At 44.8% G+C, this 18,055-nt stretch overlaps 1 protein-coding gene across 1 annotated transcript; it reads left to right on the forward strand.

Moving 5' to 3' along the window:
• The first annotated feature begins 2,804 nt into the window (after window positions 1-2,804).
• LOC139568180 (alpha-2-macroglobulin-like) lies at window positions 2,805-17,606 on the forward strand. The gene is made up of 37 exons (XM_071389917.1): window positions 2,805-2,961; window positions 3,900-3,987; window positions 4,189-4,369; window positions 4,716-4,872; window positions 5,322-5,374; window positions 5,720-5,740; window positions 5,970-6,135; window positions 6,232-6,316; window positions 7,127-7,277; window positions 7,379-7,499; window positions 7,939-8,048; window positions 8,181-8,354; window positions 8,714-8,947; window positions 9,297-9,363; window positions 9,439-9,584; window positions 9,690-9,839; window positions 10,187-10,339; window positions 10,481-10,568; window positions 10,703-10,853; window positions 11,121-11,346; window positions 11,431-11,557; window positions 11,661-11,782; window positions 11,877-11,928; window positions 12,006-12,089; window positions 12,195-12,371; window positions 12,851-12,926; window positions 13,098-13,254; window positions 13,350-13,424; window positions 13,954-14,116; window positions 14,408-14,598; window positions 14,829-15,044; window positions 15,188-15,312; window positions 16,657-16,747; window positions 16,859-16,927; window positions 17,091-17,196; window positions 17,304-17,357; window positions 17,507-17,606. Exons 1-36 carry the CDS (start codon window positions 2,910-2,912, stop codon window positions 17,342-17,344), a joined length of 4,446 nt encoding a protein of 1,481 aa, XP_071246018.1. The 5' UTR covers window positions 2,805-2,909; the 3' UTR covers window positions 17,345-17,357; window positions 17,507-17,606.
• The last annotated feature ends 449 nt before the right edge of the window (window positions 17,607-18,055 follow it).

An 18,055-nucleotide genomic window follows, 5' to 3' on the forward strand; every position in this document is an offset into this window, starting at 1 on the left:
CACTTTGGGAGGAAGGAGAATTGGGACAAGGTCTCTATGGATTCTACCCTCTACTGTCATGTAGAAAAGGTTTTGGCTTTGGACTTTCTCTGGGCAGCAGAGGGGAGAGGGTGGTAGCCAGAGGTTCCTCTTTGACCGGTGTGGCTGAGGAAGGTGGTAACCCCAAACCAAGAGAACCATGCTCCAACTTGACCCTGGAGGTATTGGAGGAGTGTGGTGAGCGAGGTGACCCAGCTTTAGGCCTCTTGGCTGGGGAGGCTTGATGGGTGGAGGGGCAGCTGTGCTGCGAGGATTGACAGTGTCGTGTCTGGCTATGCCGGATTAAGTGATGACATGCTATTCTATAAAATCCTTTCTCTGTAATTAATATTACCTGATTGAGCTAATCATGTAATTCCCTAGAAAGTCGGGGCACCACAAAATAATAATTATAGCGCAGTTATCTTCTGCATAAACTCTTAAAGACCTAGTAATATTTTCCGTCAATATTAATCGTCACCTTATTTCAGTCTCATCTGAAAGTTGTAAATTCTTCACGAACCCTGGCTAACAAGTTGAATCAGCAATACAAAATTGGGTTTAATTATTTATTTACTAAATGCCTAACTCATCACACAGAATGAATCATACCTTGATTACAAATTGTCATAAAGGAAAACGTCCCTAGCGGACGGAACATATGACAGCTGGTTACCCAAAAGAAAGGGGCTGGGTTTGAGCGGGAAGACTGAAGAACATAGGGAGAAGCGATGTCTATCGGGCCGTAGGCAGCTACTCTATCGTAAATACAGAATCTTATACATTCTAAATTACCGCCCATTTGGAAAAGGAAAATGCAATAAATCTTTACTCTGAGCTGCACTTCAGTAGGTTGGTGGTAGATGGAAGGCCGTGTTGCCCAACAGAGTCCTTTGAAGAGTGTCTCTGGTGGTGAACGGGAAACGTTGTAGTATCGTCATTGTGTGGTAGACGGATACTCTGTCTGTCCTCTCCGAGCCCACGTTTACAGCGGCCGCTGCTAACTCAACGGCTCGGAGGTATCACTTTTCTGTAGCGAGTAAGAGTTCAACGTTCATACCATTCGCAACCAAAGCTAATGCCGAGGTTGTTTCGTTCTGTAGTTATCTGAACCCTTCTGACATCGGATCGTCATCCTAATGTACCCCGAACAGGAAGTTATATTGTCGTCAAGGCTTTATATAGGAAGGGAGAGGAGGGCGTGTTTCATAGTTTATAACCAATGTCTCTTCACGTGGGCGGGCCACTGAGTCGGGCCTAATTCACTCATGAAAACCCAATTCCCACATTTGAAAAGCTAAAATCACATTTCATCCCCTCACAAATAATTTGATATTCAAACATTTAAATTGCACAACAATTCCATGTGAATCTGAAAACAATGTGTAGACTTTCCACTGTACCGTTTGTCATCCTATCATTGATGAGAATGTCTCAGATGACAACCGAACTGAACTTTAGGGATGTTCCCTCTAAACTCCCTCTGGAGCATCACTGACGTCTGCTTCAGGTACTTCACCTTGGTCTGGAGGAGGGGAGGGGGTGGGAGAGAAGACATGTCAAGGTTTTTATTCACACCCCGTGTATTCACACCCCGTGACTTTCTCCACATGGTACAGCCTGAATTTAAAATGGATTACACTGATTTGTTTGGTCACTGGCCTACCCACAATACCCCATAATGTCAAAGTGGAATTGTTTTTTATTTATGTATTTTTTTTTACAAATAAAACACTGAAATGTCTTGTCAATAAGTATTCAACCTCTTTGTTATCGCAAGCCTAAATAAATGTGCTGAACAAGTCACATAAGTTGCATGTACTCACTGTGTGCAGTAATGACTACCTCATCTCTGTACCCCACACATAGAATTATCTGTAAGTTGCCGCAGTCGAGCAGTGAATTTCCAAACACAGATTCAACCTCAAAAACTAGGGAGGTTTTCCAATGCCTCACAAAGTAGAGCAGATGGGTTGGTAGATGGGTAAAAATAAAAAGCAGATATTGAATATCTCAACATGGTGAAGTTATGAATTACACTTTGGATGGTGTGTCGATACACCCAGTCACTGCAACGATACAGGCGTCATTCCCAACTCAGTTGCCAGAGAGGAAGGAAGCTGCTCAGGGATTTTACCATGAGGCCAATGGTGACTTTAAAACAGTTACAGAGTTTAACAGCTGTGATAGGAGGGGATTCTATTATCTGTCCTGCGTTACCCCGGTGGGAGGAGTGTCCGGGATGTCCCTGGAGCCTGAGCCAGGTGCCACTTTCAAAGCCGGATCAAAACAAAGTGATGTAGGTCAAATCAAATCAAATTGTATTTGTCACATGCGCCGAATACAACAAGTGTAGACTTTATCGTGAAATGCTGACTTACAAGCCCTTAACCAACAGTGCAGTTCAAGAAGAAGAAAATATTGACCAAGTAGACTAAAATAAAAAGTAACACAATAACGAGGCTATATACAGGGGGCACCGGTACCGAGTCCACAGGCTAGTTGGGGTAATCATCATGTAGGTGGGGGCGAAGTGACTACGCATAGGTAACAAACAAACAGCGAATTGCAGCAGTGTACAAAAGTACGCGGAGTAATGATTTAGGATTCGAAGTTTCCATATGCATAGGCCTAAAAGTGTTTGGTCTTGATAAAAAACCCATATGTGCTTCAGCTGCCTTCCCAATGTTTGAAAATGCAAACATTTGACGGATAGAAAACATGTTGTAGACCTATGTTCCTGAATTACTGTACGCACCATGCTGCCTTGTTGACAATATGATCGCGCATTTGAAATGGCCGTTCAGTCTAATCGAACTCCCTGAATATCCAGCAGGTGCGAGCGCTTAGTAATTAGAAAAAAGTCCGCAACTAAGGATATTTATAGGGACATGACCGACGGGGAGATTTACGTTCGACTGAGTCCACAAACAACCCGCTGCGGTGAGTATCGCTAGGTCACAGGTGCTATAGCAACTTGTGTTGCAATCATATAGCCAAAACAACAATTTAAATAAAAAAACTTGCATCTGGTCTTAGCAACAGAATACTTTCTCCTAGTGCACGCTAGACACACTTTTGCAATCTGTGTTTGGCGCCCAGTTTGTAGCCCGATATATTGTAACTCGGTCTAGCCGTTAAACACTAACCTACATGCAATTGAGCCATTTTACCGACCTGTGTCTGCAGCCTGGTCTCATGGACTATACGTAACATAGTAAAAGTATATCTGCCAGACTGAAATCTGTATGAAATGGTAAGTTTGGTATTTTTACAGGAGACTGACAGCTACTCAAGGCAATAAAACTGACGTATAACATTTTGGGTAATAAGCAACTTCATCTACTTAGCTGAAAGGGTTAAGGTTAGCCAACCTGCTAATTAACTTTACTCCTAATGTTTAGCCTAGATAATGTTAGCTACCTAGCTCATGTTGGCCACAACAAATTGGAATTTGTAAAATGTACATTTTTAACATATCATATGAAATGGATGATGGATATTCACAAATGTAATACATATAAAATGTAATATCATACTAGAGTGTTTCAGTTTTGCGTACAAAATGATAGGACATGGTCTGAGACCAGGTTGGTGCCTGTTTGGTGTTGCTTGGGTAGATGCTTCTGATATGGTTTGCAGTTCCCAGGAAAGCATTTTAAATTCAATTGTTTGGTCTCTCACCCCCTTCCCTGTAGAATTGTATTTTATTAGCCAACCCTTAACCTAATTCTCCTAACCTGCTGTGTAAGTTCTAACCTTATAGGTGAATTCAATTGACAATCTGTATCCCATCTAGACACAACCTGTGTACAGTGCAGTAGGCAGGTCTTCCATGTAGGAATACTGGGTCATAACGGTGGTTTATTCTTCTCCTTTAGTCATGGTTCTTCCTGGGCTTCAGGTTTGGAGATGGATACTCTTTGCCTGCATTCACTGGCTTTGTGTCTGTCAAGAGACTCTAAGACCGTAAGTCAATCTGCACTCACAAGTTAGAATTTAGTGATCAGACTTGCTTCTCTCCTCTGGGTTTAATGTTCTTTTAGAGCAATTTTTCCATCTACTCTTTCTGCAGATCTTTATCCCCCTGTGTATTTCACCTGGCTTTGTGTTTAGAGGTATCCTGTCATTGGGTAGTGATTGTCCTGTTGCCGGGTGTGTTCTCTGTAGGGTTTACATGGTAGCCATTCCTGCAGTGATCCAGGCAGGCTCAGAGGCCAAGCTTTGTGCCAGCCTTCTGCAGCCCAACGAGACCCTGGTCATGACCGTATCTCTGATGGCCGACGGGCAGAACAAGAGACTTCTCCACCAGAGTTCTGACCAAGAGTTTCACCGCTGTTTCCAGTTTCAGGTCAGCCCAGCACTGGTGGACATCTAGAGCCATTCCAATAAGAGTGTACTGCTCAGCTGTGATGCAATGCCAGCTTATTTTATGGGAAATGTCAGTGGTGGCCTACCAGAACTTTTCTGTGATTCAGGCTCCAATTTGTACCAGGTTTTGATTGAATGCTTGTATATACTATCGAGACTTACATTACGCTGAGTGCATAATGTGATCCCTGCAGGAGTTAAACGCTCTACCTTGAAGTTGCTAGTGGCACGCTCTTACCAGCTGGGCCACACGGCACCACATTTTTAATGTCCTTTGTTATCGGTCCGTTAGTTCACCGGTGTTGCCCTGTTTCCGTCCCTGACAGGCCCCTCACGTGAAGAGCGACAAAGTGCAGAACTTTAAGGTGGAGGTTCGAGGGGAAACATTTCTATCCACAGAGGAGAGAAGGGTCATGATCAAACCCTACAGCCCCATGACGTTCATCCAAACGGACAAACCAATCTACAACCCAGGACAAACGGGTAATGTTACAGCCGGTAGTCTGGTTGCTAAGAAACAGGACAATTGGGTGTTGGCGTGTTCTGTAATGGTTTATTCCGGTGCTTTGACCTTTTTGGGCCCCTGACCCCATTTTGATATCAACAGTTTTCCACGACCCCACCATGTTCCCTTTGTTTATTTGAGGCTGTAACAGTATTACAATGAAGTACTGTCAGACTGAAATCTGAAGGAAGATTTGTGAAATGCATCAGGCAATAATTGTGTAGAAAAGAACACTATCATTGCTGGCAATGCTCTTCCCCAGTCTGTTCTAACGAGTCATGCGTGGCTTATGAGGATTGTAGAGGGAAACGGTAGAAATACCGGGTGAAAGATGATGGTAATCTGGGAACCTTGGGATTATGAGGAAGTTGTCTGAAATGATGCTTCTAATATTCTTATTGTTCGTCTTGTCATTGGCTTTTTACAGTGCATTTTAGAGTCGTCACCTTGGATACCCATTTTAGCCCCGTCAATCAGCTGGTGAGTTGAAAATATACGATTGACAATAGTATTTTAAGTCAGTCTCTACTATTTCAAACCAAGATGCAGAAGTGTCACAATACTGTGATGGACATAGCAGTCTGGTATTATGTACAGCACTCAACCAGCCAGGACATGGGGCTTCCATTCATATAGGTCAGACTGGAATGAATGGGATCATCTCTTCCTGAGATTGAATTGCAAATGCTACATGTGATGTTTACGTTAAGCGACCAAGCCAATCACCTGTCTAGTTCCTATAGTTGTAGACAGCTATGCGCCTCTGTTTTGGCATTGGGTTCATGTTTCATTAACAACTCCATCTCTTGTCTTTGCCCTTCACAGTACAACATTGTGGAACTTGAGGTAAGATCCTTGTTAGTCTAACTTTATTATGACTCCCCCAGCTAGCTAGGTCCTCATTCATATCCACCTACTGTATGAGTTAGCTAAATACTTCCTATCAGCGTTGTGATCTGGGCCCCCTTCAGTAGATGAATGTTACAGATAGAACTGACTCCTTGTCCTGTATACTGTTGTGAACTTTCCACATCGTTGTGTCCTGCTGAACGTTCCCCTTCCTATGAACCAACAGGATGTTAATCACAACCGGATTGGACAGTGGGTCAACACTACATCCAGTGGCAGCATTCTGCAGCTTTCTCACCCCCTGAACTCTGAAGCACCTGTAGGATCCTATACCATTGTAGTGTGGATTGGTGAAGAGAAAATCTACCACAACTTCAAGGTAGAACAGTATGGTAGGTGGAGTTTCTCTTTCATGCTTGGTAATGTTGAATCAATGCATCACAACCCTGGAACATTCTGGAGTTGACTGCTGTTCTTTTTATCTGTAGTTTTGCCCAAGTTTGAGATCCAAATGAACCTCACGGACAAGATCAGCGTTGTTCAGGAAGAGTATGAAGTGAAAGTGTGTGCAAAGTGAGTAAACACTATTGGTGAATTGCAATGTACTCTAGTTACAAGGTGATGTAGTGGAGTTACACATGTCATTAATAATGTCATTACGCTGAGGCAGACCTGGGTTGAAATACTATTGGAAGTATTTCATTTACCTTCACAGTTCAAATTAAGGATTTGGATCTTTGTAAATGACATTTTATTGGTTACAACACGTGTTTAGTACATGTTGCGGGTGCAGCAATATGTAACAATTTCACATATGCCTAATACACACATCTAAGGAATGGAATTAAGAATAGATGGTCAATGTCAGAGGTATAGAATACAGTATATACATACGAGATGAGTAATGCAAGGTATGTAAGCATTATTAGTGACCAGTATTTCAAGTCTGTAGGCAGCAGCCTGTGCTAGTACTGTAGCTTAATTTGATAATACACTTGGAAATTGTTATGCATTTGAGGATGCTCAAATACACTTATTTAAATATAAAATCCTTAAATATGCATGTGGTCTACATTAATGACATGCTACTGCGCAATGTCTTAAAATACTGCTACAATCCCTGAGATTATGTACGGTGGCATTTTACATGAGCAGTGCTGTTCTAGGATCAGGTCCCACCCTGACATGTGACCTTGTTCATTATGATCTGTAGTTAAAACTGATCCCGTTCTGAGGCTCTATGAATACAGGTCCAGATTCATTGACCGTGTTAAATGCGTGACTTCAAGCCTGCGGGAATGCATAAGCCTTTAGGTCTCGTGTTTTTAATATGATAATTGGATGTAGGAAGTTGACACTTGTCTTGTTGTGAATTGAAATCAGATACACGTATAGGCAGCCTGTACCTGGTAAAGCAGGGGTCAAGTTGTGCCGACTCTTGGTGGACAATGCAGTGATACCAATAACAATCGATGAGCGAAATCCACAAGGAGTTCCTGATTACACACCTCCATGCCACAAAGAGTCAATAGAGGTTTGTATGCTTTCCTAAAACTAGTAGTGCTGTTTTTACCAACAAATTACATTTTGAATGGGATTTAAATCTATTTGTGTGGTTCTGCTTGCTTTTCCTAGATGGACCATACTGGCTGTGCTTCTTATGTCTTCAACATGGCCATTTTCACAAAGAATGCAGGAGAGAAATTGCTGGGAGACGTGTATAGTTTCCATGCAGAAGTACAGGAGGAGGGGACAGGCGAGTCCTTTATGAGATGCATCATGTCGTTTCCTCAATACAAACCCTTCATTTCACTTCAGCTGATGGCGACGTAACTATTGCCTGTTTCATTAGATCAGGGTTTCCCTAACTGTCCTGGGGTTCCCCCTGGGTTTTGGTTTCTGCCCGAGCGCTACACAGCTGACTGAAATAACCGTCTCATAGTGTAGTTTTGATTAGAATCAGCTGTAGTGCAGGAAACTACAAGGTGCACCCAGGGGGGGGGGGGGTCCAGGACTGAGTTTGGGTTCCTCTGCGTTGGGAAGAAAGAGCTTTATGACCGTTGGTGCTGCAGCAGGGTTTTATATAATGCTGTTTTCTGGTTTTAATTTTCTGTTTAAGCTGCACTGCAGTTCAGTTTCTGCATGGTGTTGGTACTGGTAATTGTGAAATATACCATCCTGTTTTCATTTGACAGGTGTGACACTGTCAGAGGAAAAACGCATTGAGCTCTCCTATGTGATTGGTGAATTCACATTTGTTGACACGCCCCAAATCTATGAGCATGGATCAATTATCGAAGGCAAGGTAAGTCCAAATGGTGTTCCTGTTGCATTGTGGAAGCTAGTTTGTCCTGCTTCCTGAACTAGCAGTATGTGGTAGGTAATGATGACGTATGTAGTGTCACTTCATTCATACAACACCCCCCCTTTTCCTCAGATAAATGCTGTTCGCTTTAACAACACACCCATCTCTGACATGTTAGTCTACCTGTTTGAGGAGAAAGGCTGGTCCTCATATCTACGACTACAGAACCTAACCACGGACAGTCGTGGTATTGCCAGGTTCTCCGTCAACACAACCAGTCTGCCCAAAGAGAATATTAACCTCGTAGTAAGTATGATTCCTTCTAGGTTTGACAGACTTTATACTCCATGCCAGTGTCCTGGAGACCGTAAGGGGTGCATGTTTAGTTTCTTGCCCACACAGCTGAAGTCAAATAATGAACTCTTCCTCAAGATTTGATTATTTGAATCAGACCGCTTGGGGTCCCCAGGACAGTAGGGGAAACGCTGCCCTAAGGTCATGACCCTAACATGCTATGACCAGGATGGGCTAGGGGGAAGTAAGTTGGATCTGTTACCATATTGCTTCCTGTCATCCTCTCAGATCCCCACTGTATATAGGACACGGTCTAGGGGGTGATTTAGGATTGGGCCTTCAGTTAGACTCTCCCTTTTGTTCCTTTCCAGGTGAGCGACACCCCACAAGCAGAGTTCCCAGGATACAGGGTCCCCTATTTCAACAGAGGGCAACACCTACTCTCACTGATCCAGCCCGCTGCCCCTGACAGTAAACCGTCCAGCTCCCTGGCTATTCAGAAGGTGGAGAAACCACTGGCATGTGGGCAGGCGGTGTCAATCACCATCCGCTATGCCATCGTAGGGGAGACTGTCCCAAAGGGCTCTGTGGCTGTCCTCTACCTGGTGAGTAGAACCAGGAACAACCTGCAAACCCACGGTGCCTCTCAAAAAGCACCATATTTCCTAGTTGCGCTCCTTTAGTCCAGGATCATTTCAGACATTGCCCCTGCCACACTTTCAAAGGATGTTCCTTTACTACACCAATACTCCTAATCAACCACTGTAACCCAACCTAGCTCATGTTACAAATTGGACTTTGTTGAATATATATATTCAGAAAATTCGCAACCTATATAAAATGGATGATGGACATCCACAAATGAATACATGCGTAACATATCATACTAATTGGAGTGAGTCCAGGTTGCAACGTCTCCTCTCTGTTGCTGAGAACTGTTCCCTTTCCCTCCAGGCCTTATCCAGAGGGGTCATAGTTCAGCATGGACACATCAATGTTACTGTGCAGCAGGACAGTCCTGGTGAGTGAGTTTCATGATGTGATTCTGAACGTTCTGGAAGGTGCTCGATGACAGTGACCTGCTCTTGCGTTGCAGTAGCTGAGGGTGACGTCACCTTGACGTTGGCAGTGGTTCCAGAGATGGCGCCGGTGGTTCAGCTCCTGGTGTACAGTATGCTACCCAGTGAGACTGTCATCGCCCACAGCATGAACTTCCCCACTGAGAAATGCTTTAGGAACAAGGTGTGCGCAGGAGTCTCATATCCCCAGTGACTGATTTTCTGAAAGGTGTCCAGTATTTCCAGACTGTATCATACCTGGAGTAATGGTATCTGATGTGTGTGCCAGGTGTTGGTGGAGTTCTCTCCCTCCAACGCTGTCCCAGGGGAGGCGAACACCCTGCATCTCTCTGCCCAGCCCGGTTCCCTCTGTGGCCTCGGTGCTGTGGACCAGAGTGTTGGCATCATGGAGCCAGGGAAGAGGCTGGATGCTGACAAGGTAACGGAGCTCACTGAAGTGAACTACAGTGGTACCAGCATACCTACTGTTTTGGTGGTGCTGGGAATACAACCAGTGACTACAGCAGACATGGAGTGGATCTGTTCACTGGGGAGCATTTATCAAATGTGATGGGACTCATTCTCTGGCTTGAGGCCCACTTTCTATTGACTCTCAGTAACTGGAAAGCACCTCCTTATTGATGTTCTGGGTTGATGGGACAACGTTCTAAACGTTTAGCAATGGAAAACAAAATGGAGTTTTTCCACCAGGTAGTCGTTTCAGTCTGTTCTGTTTGGTCCCCAATGAACAAGGTAATTTCACACCTCCCCGTTGTCCCTTTCCAGATATTTGATTTGTTACCGGTCAAGGAGACGACCTATATTCCCTACGAGCTTGAAGATCCAGTAGCATGTTTACGTGTTAGACCAAGGAGATTCATAATACCACACCCATATGGACCGTCTGAGATGACAAATGATCCTTATGCAGTTTTTCAGGTAAATATTTCTGCCCTGTTTTGTCAACTTGAAGCCTCTTTTCTTTCTGGGAAGAATCAGTCCCCATTCTGTTACAATGTGTTCATCTTACACTGTTAAACTTAATAGAATTTATTAATAAATTGTTTCTGCTCTTTCTAGACGCTGGGACTGAAGCTAGCGACTAACCTGGATATAAGAGTACCTTCCTGCCTCAGTTACCAGGGGAACCAGTACTATCGCTCCTATGGTGAGATGTCCTTACCAACCCTTATTCTCATTGCCAAGTCTAATGAATCTTGGGTTATGGATGACCTTTTTGTTAGAATAAGCACAGCATTCAGTCCATTTTAACTTGACAATAATGGCCATGTTTTGTGTTAGTAGCTTACAGCCATATGGCTAGGCCTGGATCAGCAGGTCCTAGACTTGAAATGGCTGTGGCTGGTGGACTTGCCGCTCCACCTCCGCCACCCATACAGACGGTCCGTACATTCTTCCCTGAGACATGGATTTGGGACCTTGTGGAAGTTGGGTAAGTGCTCTGCACAGTGAGGCTGACCTCTGGTGAAAGCCCTCTTAGCTCTTGCCTCATATCCAAACAGTAGTGGTGTAGATTAGGACCCTGAACCTCTGTAAACTGTAGGCCAGCTTTCTCTTAGGAAAGACCCTTTGACCTCAATGGGTGTCCCTGGTTAGATAAAGCTTAAATGGATTTGTAACAACAAACGGTGTTGAAATTAGTCCTTCTCTATTGGACACTTGGTGGCTTTCTGTTTGAACTCTGACCTCTGTATTCCAGGGAGTCTGGATCAGCAGATGTCCCCCTGACAGTCCCAGACACCATCACCACCTGGGAGACTGAGGTCTTCTGCCTGGCCCCCAGTGGCTTCGGTCTGGCTCCTCTGGTGGAGCTCACGGTCTTCCAGCCCTTCTTCCTGGAGCTCACCCTGCCCTACTCAGTCATCCGGGGAGAGCACTTTGAGCTGAAGGCCACTGTGTTTAACTACCTCTCCAAGTGCATCGTGGTACGACACTGCACCGGGATGGTTTCTTGAGTTGTATTGTTTTTGTCGTACCGTGTTATCTTACGACGCGTTCCTCTTTGGCAGGTTTCTGTGACTCCAGCTCTTTCCTCTGACTACACTCTCACACCCTTGCGTGATGTCCGGGACTCCTCGTGCTTGTGTGCCAATGGACGAAAGACCTTCAGTTGGACAATGGCCCCCTCTGTCCTGGGTTAGTCTTCGTTCAACTGTTCAAACGGCAGAATGGATGTCAACCTGAGTTGTGTACTGTCACCGTATTGGATGGTGTGTAACCTGCGCTGTACTGTGTGTAGGGGTTTTGAACGTGTCCGTTAGTGCGGCGGCTGTCCAGTCCCACACTGCGTGTGACAACGGGGTTGCGAACGTACCGGAGAGAGGACGCGTTGACACGGTCACACGGAGCCTGCTGGTGAAGGTATGTAGTCTACTGCTGTGGGAGAACTAACGTTAGGTTGCACAGATACTGTCTAGTGTAACTGCCTCTGAAATGAATCCCTCTCTTCCTCCAGGCTGAGGGAACAGAGAAGAGCCACACCTACAACTGGTTGCTGTGTCCTACTGGTCAGTAATGAATCAACGTTGAATGTTCACGGTGGTTGACGTGATCGTCTTCATTCAACTCATCTTTGTGTCCACAGGAGAAGCTCTGACGGAGGAGGTGGAACTGCAACTCCCCCAGAACGTGGTGGATGGTTCTGCTAGGATTTCCCTCTCAGTTCTGGGTAAAATACACCCCTGTGTAGTGGTGGGAAGACAACCCTTCGCCTGTGACGCTGCTGTTTGCTGAAGAGGACAGTCTGTAACAGAAGTCCCTTGTTTCTCTGTAGGGGACATCCTGGGTCGGGCCCTCAACAACCTGGATGGACTGTTGCAGATGCCGTATGGGTGTGGGGAGCAGAACATGGCCCTGCTCTCCCCCAATATCTACATCCTGGAGTACCTGAGGAACACAAAGCAGCTCACGCCAGCCATCCTAGACAAGGCTACCAAGTTCCTCACTAGTGGTAGGAGAGTCCCTTTAAAATCTGTCTTGATTAGACACCAAATCCACAAACTGGGCTGAATTTGTCCAATTAGAGGATTTAGTTTTCCATTTTTAAAGTGTTTCTCCACGGTGTACCCTGCTGTCATGGTAACGATGGAGCTGCATAACGGATGATATCAATGTCTTAACATAACATCACTGACCCAACACATGGTTTCCTACTGAAGTCATTTGATGGTAGAATATAGACACTGTCTCATAGCACCCTATTCCTTATATAGGGCAGGACTCTCCAACCCTGTTACTGTCCTGTAGGGTTTCACTCCAACCCTAATCTAGCTCCCCTTCTAATAATTAGCTGGCTGAATGGGGTTAATTACAACTTGGTTGGAGGGTAGCTCTCCATGAACAGGGGTGGAGAGCCCTGATATATTGGGGCACAACTCTGGGAATGGAACAACCGCTTGGTCACTGTTCATGCTAAAACCCCACCGACAGGTTACCAACGGCAGCTGAACTACAAGAATGCTGATGGTGCGTACAGCACGTTTGGACAAGGCTTGGGGAACACCTGGTGAGTACTTGGCTTGTTTTTCACCTACTGGTGGCTTCAATGAAGCATTGACCAATCAAATGGCATCTCTGGCATGGAGACGATGGATTGGACAGTTGCCGTGTGATGTCATGACTTGGAGCGTGACGATATTATGTCGGGGCTTTTAAATGAATCCATTTCTTTCTTCAGGCTGACTGCTTTTGTCTTGAGATCCTTTGGCAAAGCCCAGTCTTTCATCTATGTTGACCCGGCAACGATGGAGCAATCCAAGACTTGGTTGGAACGTCAACAAGGCAAACATGGCTGTTTCAGAGCTTTAGGGAAGCTCTTGAACAACAGAATGAAGGTATTTTATATTGCTAATAAACTGGTTGTTTCGTCAGACCAGACATAGTTTGATTTCAACAGGCTAGATGCAGTTAGTGTGACATTGTTTTCTAGGGTGGAGTGACGGATGAAGTCACACTGACTGCTTACATCACTGCTTCAATGCTGGAGCTCAACATGTCCGTGTCGGTAAGTAGCTTCACTCCATGGAACCGTTTCTCACAACGTCATTACAGGCAACTCATTTAGCCTCCTGTATGACATCAGTCTTACATCAACTGTCATTTACAGCTTCTACGATGTAGTGAAGTCATTTCTCTGCAAGTAGCCTATGACATAACATAGAATGGGCGTTACGTAAGCAGATCTGAATGGTGTAGATCTGTTACTACTGATATTAGGCTCCAGCTTGAATCTCTCTAGTCTGGTCCCAGATCTGTTCGTGTTGTCTGATTTTTCAGCTTTATTTTAAGAGTCCCATCCCTCTTTAGCATGGGACCTCTGCATATACACAAATTATACCCTTTACAAATGCAACGTAATAAAATGCACAAGATTTACAAGGAAAAACAATCCCGTTCCTCAGCAAAAAGTGTTCCCTAATTAACAATTTGAACTGCCTGAGGCCCCAGAACAGCAAGTTGAATGGAACCCAGTCCAAACTGATCTGGGACCAGGCTGGCTTATCTTAATGTGCTGCTGTCATTCTGTGCTCTAGGATCCTGTTGTGGACCACAGCTTGTCTTGCCTGAAGAACTCCACCAGTGATTTGTCCAACACCTACGCTACTGCTCTGCTGGCCTACACCTTCACCCTGGCAGGTGACATGGAGACACGGGCCCGGCTTCTGCAGCACCTCGACACCATCTCATTTCAAGAGGGTGAGCTATATCCTGGTCCGAGATCTGTTAGCGCAGTCTTTCCTTGATTGAGCATGCCTGGATAATGGAGTAGTCCCAAAAGTGCAAACACTCAGACCATCTGGCGCTCCAGATAGGCCCAATAAAATTATTAATTTTAAATTATTGTTAAGAAAAATAATATTGTTTGAACTTGCTCATTAAAATTGTATTTGGCAGGAAATGAATTGGGGAGGTCAGAACTTTGTATTGGGATGAATAAGCTAGTTCTTATTCTGGCGTGTGTGTGTGTGTGTGCTCCTCAACCCTCAGGGGGTCTCCTGCACTGGTCCCAGTCCTCCTCGGAGACCTTACCCTCCCTGGAGGTGGAGATCAGCTCCTACGTTCTGCTGGCGTCCCTCAGTGCCTCTTCTCGGTCTACCTCTGACCTGGGCTACGCCTCCCGCATCGTCAGGTGGCTGGTGAGGCAGCAGAACGCCTACGGAGGCTTCTCCTCCACCCAGGTATACTTCCCAAACATTGTAACTTTGACTTGTATCAGACCACAGGTCATGTGTTCTTCATGTCCAACCTGGTGAGGCTCACTTCCACTGGTACAGAGCCTAGAAACCATCATAATGAATGGAATTGGGATTTAGTCACTTTAGCAACTGTTCAATGTGAGGAAAATAATCAACCCTTCAAAATGGTGTCTTTAATTTTGAACTGATTGTCCTGTGGTCTGTATGTGTAGGACACCGTGGTGGCCCTCCAGGCCCTGGCTCTCTACTCCACCAGGGTGTTCAGTAGAGGCGGAGCCAGCACAGTGACGGTACGGTCTCCCAGTGGGGAACGGTGCCTCTTCCATGTCAACCAAAACAACAAGCTTCTGTACCAGGAGAGGGCGCTGCAGGACACAGAAGGGAAGTACAGCGTTGAAGTGAAGGGCAGTGCTTGTGCCTCAGTGCAGGTCAGTGAATACACATCTCTCCTCCCAGTCCTGTGGCGCAAGATGCACTGTAATACACATGACAGGGAAGATGTTTCTTCTGGCTCATAAAACGTTTGTATTTGGACAGGATGGTTTCCCTGACTTCCTCTTCTCTATCCCAGGTGGTGGTCCGCTACAACGTCCCTACTCCTACCAGAAGCACAACGCTCAGTATCCAGGTGACTCCAGAGGTGGACTGCAACAGCAAGTCTTTGAGACCCAGAGTCACGCTGAAGCTCGAGTCTCGGTAAGAATGAAGGACCTGTCTTGTATTCACCTCGTTTGCCGGTGTTATCTTGGCGCGTGTCTTACAGAATGGATTTGACCCAAATGAATTAGTTTCGTTATACCCGTTTATAGGTTATTGACCTTCTAGTTCATGGGTGTCAAACTCTGGCCCGCGGGCCAAATTTGGCCCGTGGGGTAATTATATTTCGCCCGCGAGACAATACCAAATTACTACTAGAGCTGGCCCGCCGGTATTATACAGCGCATTCACCGCTAATACTACGAATCCCATAATGCTCTGCTGTTGTTTTCGCGCGCCAATCAGGACAGGACTCAGAAACGCCCTCTCCTCTGTGACAGTAGTCATAGCAACATAGACGCTACAACTGTCAGCGCGCTATCCCTTCCCAAAAATGGCGAAAAGAAAGGCAGAAAACAGGAGCTTTCTGGACAAGTGGGAGGCAGAATATCTGTTTACATATGTAAAAGACAAACCTGTTTGTCTTGTTTGTAGAGTCAACGTGGCTGTAAGTAAGGAGTACAACATTAGACGACACTATGAAACGAAACACCATGACAAATACAAGGACATGGACATGACTCAAAGGAGCCAGAAAGTAGAGGAGATGAAAAGAAGTTTGGTTTCACAACAGATTATGTTCAAAAAAGCCACATCACAAAGTGAGGCTGCTGTAAAGGCTAGTTATATAGTGGCAGCAGAGATCGCAAAATCAGCCCGGCCCTTTAATGAGGGAGAGTTCGTGAAAAAGTGCATGATGAAAGTTTGTGACCTCGTATGCCCAGAGAAAAAGCAAGCATTTTCAAACGTGAGCCTGAGCAGGAACACAGTAGCTGATCGCACATGTGATCTTGCCACCAATCTGTATGACCAGCTGATGGAAAAGGGAAAATATTTCGTTGCGTTCTCCCTCGCTGTGGATGAGAGCTGCGACGCATCTGGAAAAAGTTTATTTTGGTATTTAAATCAGAAGGCTGCAAATAGAAAAGAGGCATACGATTTTTATTTAAATTTTATTTATTTAATAAATGAATGCCATTGATGTGTTTTTTCATTTGAAATTCGATTTTGCATGTCTCCACTATTAAATTATATATTGTATGGTAATAAGCGATGCTTGTTCCATATTCAATGTTAAAGCAAAACTTGTTTGGGTCCATATTAAAAGGTTCATTTGTTCAATGTTGGCCCGCGACTTTGTTCAGGTTTTACATTTTGGCCCACTGGGTATTTGAGTTTGACACCCCTGTTCTAGTTGGTACCTCTGCTTGGATCAGTCGGAATGCTTAGCCTGGTCTTTATGGCTAAAACAATCCAAGCATTTGTCAATCATGTCTTTCTCAGATATCGTGGAAAGGAGCTCACCACCAATATGATTATAGTGGATTTGAAAATGCTCTCTGGGTTTTCTCCAGATCCAGACTCTTTGGGGAGGGTGAGTTGTTGTGGTGTGACCTTTATCCATGGAGGTCTTGCCTCATCGGTGTCCCTTTTTTAAGGCTCAAGGTTTTTTTGTCCGTACAATGTCAATGACTTGTCTTCACAGCTGAGGGGTTCGAGTCAAGTGGATCGTGTTGATATCAAAGATGACCATGTGTTACTGTACTTGACAGAGGTGAGGTGAAAACCATCGTTCAGTTTGAAATGTTTCACATGGCGCTCTATAATGGGCTTCATTTAAAAATAATCTATTTTGCTGTATCTGTCAGCAAAGCTGAAATACAGAAACTTCTGCTTAGATCGTTTAATGACCCATATGTTTGTTTCTCTCCCAACAGCTGACATCACTATTTCCTTTCCACATCACCCTGGACATCATACAGGAGTTCCCAGTACAGAATCTAAAGCCAGCAGTGGTCAAGATCTATGACTACTACCAGCCAAGTAAGTTGATCTACTAACCCTCCCCAAAATGTTATTTTCCCCTCTTCTGAGGAACATTTGGTCAACTTGTTTTCATTTACTGAGACTAACCTGTCTTACGGTTACAGGTGACCAGGCTGAGACAGAATACGTCTTCCCTTGCAAGTAGGGGTTCCAAGCTGGTGAGCTGCTTTAAATCTGGACTTATTGGTGATGAATTGAGTTCTAGGTGACTCGTATACTATAAATGATTTAGGGAGCCAGTCTTCCTTTAATCTAAATGCTGGTCAGTTTGTTAAAGGATTCATTAAATGTACTTGCTCCTCGACAGATGGAAGAAGATGCCATTGAGGTCACACCTGCAACCCTTGAGACGTCTTTCAAGTGCTGAAGTAAAACTATGGAACTGCAAATAAAGCTTTTCATTAGAACCCTTTTCTGGAGTATTTTGTCACTGAGGTGAATATTGTGAGGCAGTGTTGTTCATCCTGGGGCTCATGAAGCAATGTGATTGGGGGTACAGTAAACAGAGCAGCTCTCTGGAGGTATAGTTTCCATCTGTGCTGTTAATCAGGGTCGCCAACTGTACAAAGGTGTAAATATTGTACACAACTTTGGGTTCTCATCTCTTTTGTTCCTCAGTCTGTGACATGGAGGCCTGGTTCTTTTAGTTCTCATCAGGGAATGGGTCAGGACATATTACCACTAAATGACATTAATGTCTTACAAGAGCATGAGTCCTGGCTGTGATCTCCTGATGAATGGTGTGGACAAGGCAAGATGTGGTGGTAAACACCTCACAAATCAATGAGATTAACAGAACAATTGATGACCCAACAGATACTATATAGAGCCCTACTGACAACACGACTCACTAAAT

This window comes from Salvelinus alpinus, chromosome 2 (assembly GCF_045679555.1).
Source record: "Salvelinus alpinus chromosome 2, SLU_Salpinus.1, whole genome shotgun sequence".
In the NCBI taxonomy this organism is placed as follows: domain Eukaryota; kingdom Metazoa; phylum Chordata; class Actinopteri; order Salmoniformes; family Salmonidae; genus Salvelinus; species Salvelinus alpinus.

What these genes read in the sequence shown, in the direction of transcription:
- LOC139568180 (XM_071389917.1), top strand. Translation starts at nt 2,910, where the DNA reads ATGACCGACGGGGAGATTTACGTTCGACTGAGTCCACAAACAACCCGC. An exon ending in AAGAGAATATTAACCTCGTA is followed by an intron (nt 8,355 to 8,713) that starts GTAAGTATGATT and finishes GTTCCTTTCCAG; the next exon opens with GTGAGCGACACCCCACAAGC. An exon ending in AGAGGCTGGATGCTGACAAG is followed by an intron (nt 9,840 to 10,186) that starts GTAACGGAGCTC and finishes GTCCCTTTCCAG; the next exon opens with ATATTTGATTTGTTACCGGT.